The sequence below is a fragment of the Podarcis raffonei genome, chromosome 14 (assembly GCF_027172205.1).
Source record: "Podarcis raffonei isolate rPodRaf1 chromosome 14, rPodRaf1.pri, whole genome shotgun sequence".
NCBI classification, from domain to species: Eukaryota; Metazoa; Chordata; class Lepidosauria; order Squamata; family Lacertidae; genus Podarcis; species Podarcis raffonei.
Window position 1 is genome coordinate 35,408,093 of NC_070615.1, and position 10,479 is coordinate 35,418,571.

The 10,479-nt window shown below is 43.0% G+C and overlaps 1 protein-coding gene across 1 annotated transcript in view; it reads right to left on the reverse strand.

Annotated features, from left to right (window-relative positions):
- DNAAF8 (dynein axonemal assembly factor 8) overlaps positions 1-10,428 on the reverse strand; it is an 89,678-nt gene extending 79,250 nt beyond the window's left edge. The window contains exons 1-5 of the mRNA XM_053364160.1: positions 10,398-10,428; positions 8,838-9,011; positions 8,204-8,320; positions 6,861-7,364; positions 1,762-1,864 (exon numbers count right to left, since the gene is read on the reverse strand). Coding sequence (XP_053220135.1) covers positions 1,762-1,864; positions 6,861-7,364; positions 8,204-8,320; positions 8,838-8,966 — 853 coding nt within the window. The 5' untranslated portion in view covers positions 8,967-9,011; positions 10,398-10,428. The remainder of the gene's footprint in view (positions 1-1,761; positions 1,865-6,860; positions 7,365-8,203; positions 8,321-8,837; positions 9,012-10,397) is intronic.
- Between the last annotated feature and the right edge of the window lie 51 nt (positions 10,429-10,479).

Here is a 10,479-nt window from a genome sequence, read left to right on the forward strand (position 1 = left end):
AGTTGGTTCTCTGGCAGAACTTTAAGTCTGGCTGAATGCAAAAGGCTGGGAAGAGCAATGCAAGATGTAGATGGGGGAGATACAAGTGTGCAGAAGCAGTATAAATCCATTACCCAAGTTGGAGGGGCTTTGGGGATGAAGGGAAAGCTGCAATCTGACAGATGGTAGCTCCTATGGCCTGGGGCATTTTGGAGGCAGAGGCAGAGGCCTTTGTCAGTTGGTGGGCCACTTTTCTCTGAGGTTTTTCAGGGCACATACCTGCTTCCCAGATTTTCTAGGAGCTATACAAGGTCCTGAAGGTATACAAGTATACCTGAAGGTGCGTCTCCACCCCCTTCGTTCAACCTAAGGTCCAGCAGTGAGGGCCTTCTAGGGGTTCCCTCACTGTGAGATGCGAAGTTACAAGGAACCAGGCAGAGGGCCTTTTCGGTAGTGGTGCCCGCCCTGTGGAACACCCTCCCATCAGATGTCAAAGAAATAAACAACTATATGAGATTTAGAAGACATCTGAAGGCAGCCCTGTTTAGGGAAGTTTTCAATGACTGATGTCTTAAGGTATTTTTAATCTTTTGTTGGAAGCCACCCAGAGTGGCTGGGGAAACCCATCCAGATGGGCGGAGTAGCAATAATAAATTATTATTATTATTATTATTATTATTATTATTATTATTAGACAGGTCAAACCCCAGTCTTCAATATGATGCTGTCAGGCCAGGTAGCCAACACCACTCCACTGCTCTCTGTCAGGCTATTCTTCCTCAGACCCAGTTCTTTTGCATCCTTGCATGCTCCTCACTTCACTACAATCTGTCTTTTAGGATTTTGTCCCCCTGCTCCTGCCCTTTGGACTCCCATAACTTTCCTAGCGTTGATGGATAATTCTAAGAAACCAAAACATCAATGTGGTTTTGAAAGGTTCCATTTCCCATCTTGATTCCAATTGGCTTCCAACTGTATCCAAACATAGGGGGGGATGACTGCTCCTTCATCTTGTGAATCACCATGCCAAATTTGACTATAGTATCTTAAGAGGTGCCCAAATGCAGGCGCAATGAACAACTTTCCCATAATGAGCTGTACCCAATTAAGTTCTTCTCAGAGCATATCCATTCAAAATAATGGAAATGTGTCGCGCTTCAAAAGCCCTATAAAATTGATCCAGTCAGATCTCTAGCAAAATCTGACCCTTCCTCAGCAGCCCATTGGACGAGGAGGAAGAGATGGAGGAAAGAAAGGGCATGTCAGAGAGAAAGAGGGAGAGGGAGAGCGCACACGCAAAATGGTGACTCTGCCCATCCCTGGTGGAAATTACACCACCAGGGAACGTGGCCATGGACAGAACAGAGGTTCTCTAGTCCTGCTGTAGACAGGCTGCAATTCCTGGTATACTTCCCTGGAAGTGATTTCATTGAAACAATGGGACTTGTTTCTGAGTAAACCTGCACAACGGGGTAAAAAGCCTCTAGCCTGCTGACCAAACTTGGCCCAGCAAGCCATCTTGGGGGTAACCATGCCCAACTGTGGGTCAGCTAAGGGCAAGGCTTCAATGGAACAATCAGGAGCTTAAAGTGACCTCCTGGTTGTTCCTTTGCTGGAACAAGGCACATTCCCACTGCCCATCTACAGATTTGGTCTGGCAGAGTAGAGCAATAAGGATCTGGCCCACTGGCCAGGAAACTGGAGAGGGTGGGACTCAAATCTGGCATGACTTTTGAACTCAGTTTTGCAATCTGACTTCAGCTCTCATGGATGCACATTCACCATGGTTCATTGAAGAAAAAGCGGTTTCCACTGTACAATTTCTATCGCCACTTTGCTTCTCCAGGTCCTGTAGTACCTTGTCTAGATTCCACTTTTCAATGTCCTGAAAGGAGAACAGTTTGCAGTTGAATGGGGCCACCGTAAAGTTTAAGTTTGAAAGGCTTTATCCTAATTTCTTCTAATAATACATACTTGCATGCAATTCTGATGTATACGCACATTTTTGCAAGCAATTTCCCTTAATATAATACATTTTTGTTTTTTTCAGTGATGCAGTTCAATGCACACTTTATACCAGTATATTCATTTTTATACATTTTGATTGGCTGGAGAATTGCACTGCAAAATTTGGAAAAGTTATTATTTCAAAGGATGGCTGTGGTTCCATTTGTGTATTATTTGGGAGGGTGTGAATTGTGAGATAATCAGCCGCCTATAACTAACATGCTTAGGTCTAATTAACGCATGAAGGGCTTAAAACCATAGAGTATGTTGTTCACTTCCGCTCACTTTGGGAGGAACTAGGTATTCAGACCTATTGTTCTCCCCCAGTCTACTTGATGTATAGACGCTCCAGGTTGCTCCAGCTCAGACCGCAAGGCTCTCACAAACCACTCTTGAGTTCCTATACCAATAATTTAGAAACTTTCACCACTCTGTAACTAAGCAACATTTTACCGCCTATACAACTTTTTCTGAATGCTCTATGGAAAAGCACATGAATCTGTCCTTCCAAGTAAATAATTTTTAACTTACTAAAGGTTTGGTCTTTCCCTATGCTGGGAGAAGAGGGGAGTATTTTGCAAATCACTTGGAAGGGAATATTATAAGGTTTAATAGCCTATATTTCCAAGCCTGAATTTGTTGCAGGTTTTAAATCTCTGCTGGGGTTCCTTCACCAAAGAGTACTTACTCCAAACTTGGATCTTGGCACACTGGCGGAGGAAGAGGGGGGCAGGGGGAGCGCAGCGCCCCCAGCAGCATGATCCCGGTGGGGTTCCATCGTGGCTGCTCCCCCCCCCCGCACTGGGTGCCCCAGCGCACCACACCCCTGCGGGCAGTGCACCACGCCCCCAGAATGCATGCCACGCCCCTGCGGGCAGCGCATCACGCCCCCGGGGTGCCTGCCAGCCCCACCCCCATCTGCTCTCTGCCCCTGGTGCCAAAGCCTGAAGCTCTGCCACTGTCTTGGCATCCAGGAATTCTCCTTTCTATGTGTAATTTTTTCCTTCAACCAACATGAATTTCACAAGTTCACCTCTGAACACAAACTGAATTTCCCCCCTATACCTACCGAAAACAGCACTGCCAATTGTTGAATCGTAGTTAAGCAAAGAGGGAATGGACTGATGGACTACACACTCTTTCTCCCATCCCCTTCTTTGGAGGACAAATTGTCCCTAGAGGATTCAACTGCATTTAATTGTTACACTGGTAGTGGTGTTAATCGTACTTAGGACTAAGTAACCCAGGTTCCCACATAACCCAGGATCTGAAACCTGCCTACCTGCTCCCTTTAGATGGCTGATTCCCCTGCCAGGCTTAACTGTAGACAACAGTTAAATTGAAAGTGCCATTTATGGCAGCTGAGAGTTAATCATGGCTCTTTCGTAATAGACAATCTGAAGCCGGAATCTAAACATGGTTTCAGCTCTTCTCTAAAGCAATGAGCAGTGTTATGGCTGATTCAATTGCATTTTTGTATTGTAACTTTTAAAACAGAAGAAAAAGGCACTTTCTGATTGTCCTGCGAAAAAGATAAAGTCCTATTCATCTGAACTAGGCTGCCAGGCTGCTCAATGGGGCGTCAGCTATGTTTCTGTATATTTGTTCTCAAATCACATGTGGAAAAAGGTAATAGGAACAGCATGTTTTTCATAATATGAACTCTTACGAGTGTGATGTTGTTGCTGTTATTTTTTTCCCCCACACTAGAGCTGTGGATCTCTGTTATAATCTGACAGTTTCAGGGCAGACCATAATAGCATTTGCTATATCATTCTGAAGACGACACAAGACTGCCAATTACAACTCACTAGCATCACAGTTACAACAAACATGTAAATTCAATCCTTTCATTCTGATCCAAACAGTCTCAGTGCTGAAAGCTAATGCAGTTTCCATTGTAATAATCCCCTTTGTCTGTCACGCCATCTCAAAAGAGGCTCTTCACTGTTTCCAGGATGATAAACCTCAAAGGAGTGAAGGAGCTCTGATTAGCGCTTCCCTAACAGGGCAGATTTTGCTTTTGGCAGTCGCCAGATCCTTCGATTTAATTTGTAATGTAAGACTGGAGCTAACTAACCGTGGTTTGGCAAAGACGAGAAAGATTTACTGGCTGAAACAAGCGTTGTCTCTCCTGGGAGAGAGTAGAAGATGGAGAAAGTAGGACAACAGAAACCGCATTGGATCCCAGAACTTTGTCAGAGGAGATGAACAAATACAGCTAGTGCAATCCTGTATGTTTACTCAGAAGCAAGGGTGGGCAAAACCCACCCACATTCCCTCCTGGGCAACCATCTAGGGGCCACATGCCAATGGTGAAGGGTCAGAGGCAAAAGTGGGGAGAACAATGGATGTAAGCTTTACCTTTGTACAGCAGACTAGTTTCTAAACACAGTCACACAACCCTCTTGATCCTCCATCCAGACAAGCCAGTGTCATTATCAAAGCCCAGTACTGAAGCAGGATTGGTAAGGAGCATGGCTGCAGAGGGGTGTGGCCTGAGGGGCTGCATTTGGCCCCTTGGCCTAAGGTTCCCCAACCATGAAATCCAATTACACAGTTATTGTATATGGCAGCCTTCCCCAATCTGGTGTTCTTCCAACTGCTCCTGACAGCAGGCGCAATGGGCAGGGATGATGGGAGATGTGGTCCAAAACATATGGAGGAAACTAGGTTGGGGAACACTGTCAAATGCTGAAATACATCAGTACAGTGGCTAAGTTTATGAGCTCTGAGACGGACGCTCCCCAGTTCAAATCTCACTTCAGCCATAGATTTGCTAGGGCTAGAGCAGAGATGGGGGCACCAGTGGCCTTTCAGATGCTGTTGGATTCCAGCTCCCATGGGCTATGCTGGCTGGGAATTATGAGTGCCTAAGTCCATTAACTTCTGGAGGGCTAACGGTTTCCCTTTCCAAGGCAATAGCTACGAATACAGTGGCACGAAGTGGGGGGACTCCTGAGGTAACAGGATGGACGCACCACTATCTGGAAAACTAGTACAACAAGGAGCAGGTAGGGCTAGATCCTTTCTCCCTAATGTGGTTGGGTTCTCTTGGGGGGCTTTATTGGCAGGGAAGCATCTGATAATGGCACTCCTTGTCTGGTGAAATGAATGAAGCAATCCAAGAAGATGGCTAAATCAGACTTCCAGCGGTGGCAGAAATCTTGCCACTTTCACAGCTGGCATAAAATACACACAATGCTTTAAAAAAAATCAGAACAAATTACTTAAGATTTATTTCTTCAGTGTATAAAATCTCAAGAGGAAGTCTTATGAGAGAAATTAGACTGTCTTGGGGGGGTGATAAAAACATTAAGCACAGAGCTCCTGCGTAAGGCATGTATAATGCAGCAGTTCCAAAACTATGACCTTCCTAGGTTGGGTTTTAGAAGAAAAAGAACACTACAAAAACCTCATAGTAAGTAGCCTACAAGTGGCCAACACAGCACCTTTGGGCCAGGGATAGGTCATTCCCCAGCCCCCTGCAGATAGTTGAAGGTGATTCAAGAAGCAGGCTAACTTTGCACTCTCTTCAAGAATAACCCCTTTTACACAAGAGAAGTAGCTTGTTGCCAGACTTGCATAGCATGTCTCTGTGACATGGTTTTATTAGTTGCTTTCTTTTTAGGGGACTAAAATAAATTATCTTCTCCAATGTTTCCTTCTGATACTGTCACATCAGATTTGCAGTTGGTAACACCAGCATCGTAATCAGGCTACCTTACTTTAGTGTCTGCTCTTGGTTAGGGATGCTTGAGGAATTTAATTCCATTTGCAGACCTCCCTTGCAACTCTCAAAGTAATGAGCGTATCAGAACCTAATTACCGTTCGGATTTCACAGATCTCCAGATTTTGCTCTCCTCAAAACCACCAAATTGTGTTTAAATGTTCATTTCAGGATAAAACACATTTACAAATGCAAACAATAATATGCAACACATATTTAAATACTGTACAATTTTGCCATAATGCAAACAATTTTGCATTGAAATATGTACTTAAATTTAAAAAGATCTGTGTGGATTAAAAAATTAATGATCACAGATTAATACAGAAATAGGATGGAATGGATTTAAGAAGGAGCACATCTGAAATTGACCAATAGACTGAGCTGTGCATCCCTACTCTTGGCACTGGCCTTGTCAGTTGGCCAGAGCTGATGGACTTTGGAGGGGATTAAGCCACAGCTAGGATTGTGAGAAGGCACTGATTTCCATTTTGACCCGTGTTCATTGCATGCAACACTGTTACCGTTCTGCTGCATTTCTGCTTCGAATGAAAACTATGTCGTTTGGCTTGCTCTCCACTGTAGTGCAATTTGACATAATTAATTATATTATTCCACACCATTCATTTCAGTACAAAGCAGACACAATGCAAATGGTGATGGTTGTGGGGAGTTATCAATTAAATATCATTTGCAGACTGGAAAACAACAACAGTGGATAATACTGATTTCTGTGCATGGGACAAATAAGCAAACAATGACAATTTCCACTCCCATGTCTGGTTCCATTGGGATTCTCTGACATCCTTAGCCAAACAGCCAACATGGCAATCATTGTCACCTGTACTGAGCATTTTTTTCTGTCCCAATAGACACACTAGAAAGACTTGAAGGACCCCTTTAATAAAAAAACAATAATGTGATGAGTGTGCTCACAACAATGAGTCTCTCATACCACCTTGAGCTCTCTTAAAAACAAATGCAAATCCCTACCCTTTATCTACCAGTAAAATTAACATTCAGCCTAACAAGATCAGATAATATTCTGCATGCTTAGACCTTCAACTTCCACAGACAACAAAGAACAGAGAATACAGAGAGGCTGTTCTGAAGAAGAATAGAGACCCATATTATTATGTGTACCTTGAAGGCAAACAGCATCAGCTCTCGGGGGTGTTCAGCTGAAATAGCTCCTGGCTCCTGTTCTGCAATTTCTAAATTGTTGTTATTGTTTTTTGGTTGGGGATGACCTAGTTCTCCAGAAGGGGGTCCCAATGCCGCCTTGGAGAGAATTTTAGTTTCTATTAGTTTCCTTCGTTCTTTTTCACTGGCGTTTAGCATCAAAAAAGGTGACACTTCCACAAATGGTAACGTATTAGGTGAAGAGCTCAGTCTCCCCTTATTTTCCCTGATATCTCGTTCTTGGTCTCCGGGGACCCCTGAGATTCCCTCTCCTGGTTTATTCTCATTTATAGAGGACACTGAAGGAGCAATGGCCTCTTGGTTTGACTTTTCTTCAGTCACAAGACCAAATCCGTCCCTGTCTAGTAACACATGTCCCCTAGGACTCTTGTCTTTCTGAAAAGTGGAATCTTCTCCATCTTCATTCCAGGTCTCTCTTGGATGTCTCATAAACTCAAATGTTTTCTATAAGTACAAGAAAGATACCAGTTACATCTTGGTAAACAATACTAAGTATGTGAAGAACAGGTATTCAAAATTATAAAGACCGAATGAGCAACTTGTGAATTCAAACATGGTGGCTTGTGAGAATTACTTGTTGGGTCCCGCCAATGATAACCATTAAAAACCAGAAAAATGTAGCTCAGTGGTAGAGCATCTGCCTTGCATGCAGAAGGTCCAGACTCAATCCCCAGCATCTCCAAGTAAGGCTAGGAGAGAAATACTGGCCAACTCTTCCCTACTGGTAATACTCAGTTAGATAAACCAATGATCTGTCTCTGTATAAGGTAGCTTTCTATGGTCCTGTTTGTCATTGTGGTGGGGACTGCTGAGAGACCAGCTTCCTGTGTACACACACACACACAGTCATTTTTAGCTGCCATTTCAGATGGCTACAGCAGAGGAAGTGATGCAAAGAAGGGTCCACCTCATCAGCTTTGCTGAGAGACCAGCTCCACTTCTCAGTTCCTTTCATGCTGGTCATTATATAAGAGCTTTGTTACTGGTGCCTTTGTGCCTTCTTTATCCCAGAAGACGTCTCTTTTGGATTTGAATTGATTTTATGTATGTGCTGCTGTTGTTTTCATATTTATATGTATTTTGTAAAAAAAAAAAAAGAAGTTTTTATTTATGCAATACTTGTAACTATACTTGAAAGTGTTTTATATATGTTCTATACCATAAATCACTTCAGGATGTCTTATGGGGAATAATTCATAAATGAAATAAACAAATAAATATTGTTGGTCTTAATACAGGCATTACCCTACTGGAACCCAGTGATGATAGGTAGGACCAATGACCTGCAAGTGTGCTTCTTCTGGAGGAAGGTCTTCTAGTTCCTCCGAGAAGTCAGGAACCAGGTTGGATTGATCACGCTGGAAGATGAAAAGCTCCCCATCATCTTCATTGCAATCAGACTATCAAACAGAGAAAAGAAACTGGGTGACATTCATTCCAAGGCAGAAAAGATGGGAAAGGAAGTAATTGTGGATACTCAACTACACTCACTGCTGGGCATCTCACACTAGCTGCACTACATAAAGTTGTGAACTTCAAGCACACTTTATTGGAAGTAAATAATGTCAAAATTTATGCAACTGAAAATATGGAACAATACAATGGAACTGAACAGAGTTCATGATAAATACTGCAGTGTACTCCATAGGATTAACAATAGATTAATTATGTGTATGTAAAAAAAAAAAAAAATCCCACAATTATCAAGATACAATTTAAATTACCACAACATGTCATAGGCAAAAAAGCTGTTTTTTCAGGGTTTATAAAATCAGCTCCTTAAATTTTGACTCTACGTAGGCAAGATATTTTGAGCTGAAGACTGTCTTCCTGCAAATTTTGCTAGTATTTGTATCTTGAATGGCTAATACAGATTGTTTGAGATTGAAAGAACAGAAAATGGGGAATGGCACTTACCACTAAGGTGTCAGAATCCATTGAAGGAATCTGATCTTTCACTGCAGACAGGATGGCTCCCCATTGGAAAGGAGCTGTTGGAAGGTTAGGACCCCCCTCTTTTTCCTTGTTTTGATCCTCTGATGCCATTTGAAGTGATCCTATGTGACCTAAGCTGAATTTCAGATGCTGGTACTAAAGAAAGAGCAGAGTAGAATAAACACAGGGTAGGAATGTCTACATCGAGGATGGAGAATGTGTGGCCCTCCAGATGTTATTGAACTACAACTTCCATCACCCCTAACAATCATTCACACTAGCTGAGGTGGATTGGGGACAACATCTAGAGGGCCAGAGGTCTACAACAGGAGTGGGGAACCTTTGGCCCTCCAGATGTTGCTAAAGTACAACTCCCATTGGCCCCAGCAAGCATGAACAATTGTTAGGAATGATGAAATAGTGGTATTCTGGGCTAGCACCACAGCATAGTCATGTAGTCTGTTGTTTGGACTGTACCACCTAAACAGCCATTAAGAACAGGAGGTGATCAAGTCGCAGGGACAAAATCATGAGGCTATCTCCTTGTGTTAAACTTTACTGACCTGGTAATGCGTTCGAAATGTTTTGGACTACAACTCGCATCAGCCAGCATGGCTGCCCTATATGGCCTTTATGGAACCTTGAAAAAGCAGTTGTTGCAGCTCCACCTACTTATATATTTATACTTAAAATAAAACACACAATAGTTTATTATTATTATCATAAGCTGCCTTGGAGATATGTTGCCTGAAAAAAGGCAAGACAAGATGTATATTAAATAAACAGATGCATATATTATAAATTGAAATTTATTGGAAGGCAAAAGGAATGCCCACTAAACATTTGTGGCACATTTGATGCCTTTTTTATGTTTGCGGCACAGAATTAACCTGAGGGAGAAAATCTTGCATATACCATTGCTATATATTTAGGCCAGGAATATATATTTTTGGTAAGCATGGATGATGCTGTACATAATATTTATTTAAATGTTTGTGTTAACTATCAGAGTGACATATATTTTCCTTTTCTACTTTTTACCTCCTGAAAAATATTTGCACATATTTGCAGTCCTAACCATGTCTACACAGAAGTATATCACAGTGAATTCTGTGGGGCTTATTCCCAAGGAAGTGGGTTTAGGACTGCAGCCTTACCTGGGAGTAAGTCCCACTGATATCAAGGAGGATTTCTTCTTAACAGGACTGCGGATTTATTTCCTTAATATTTGTATAATTTTATATTTTCAATTTAAAAATGGAAAGTTTGACGAGCGCGCGATGAAGCTGACAGCAGGAAAACTAAGCATGGGATTGGTGGAGAGGCAAAATGGAGGCTGGTAACCATGGCGACGTTGCATCGCTTGGCCACGCCCCGCAGGGCGGCGGGTACCGCTTTTTCCGTTTCCATAGCAACCGGACGCCGATCTTCGCTCGCGACCTACCCGGCGACTTCCCTGCCCCGCACACCGGTTGCGGACAAACCACCAAGACATTTCCCCACCGCCTTTCATTGTATCTCAGTCCCTAGCAAGCGACCTACCCGAGAGCTGTCATGAACGTCCCTTCTGCCCGCCGTCTCTATTCAAACGGCGTGCGCTTCCCGGTTGTTCGCCCCGCCCCTG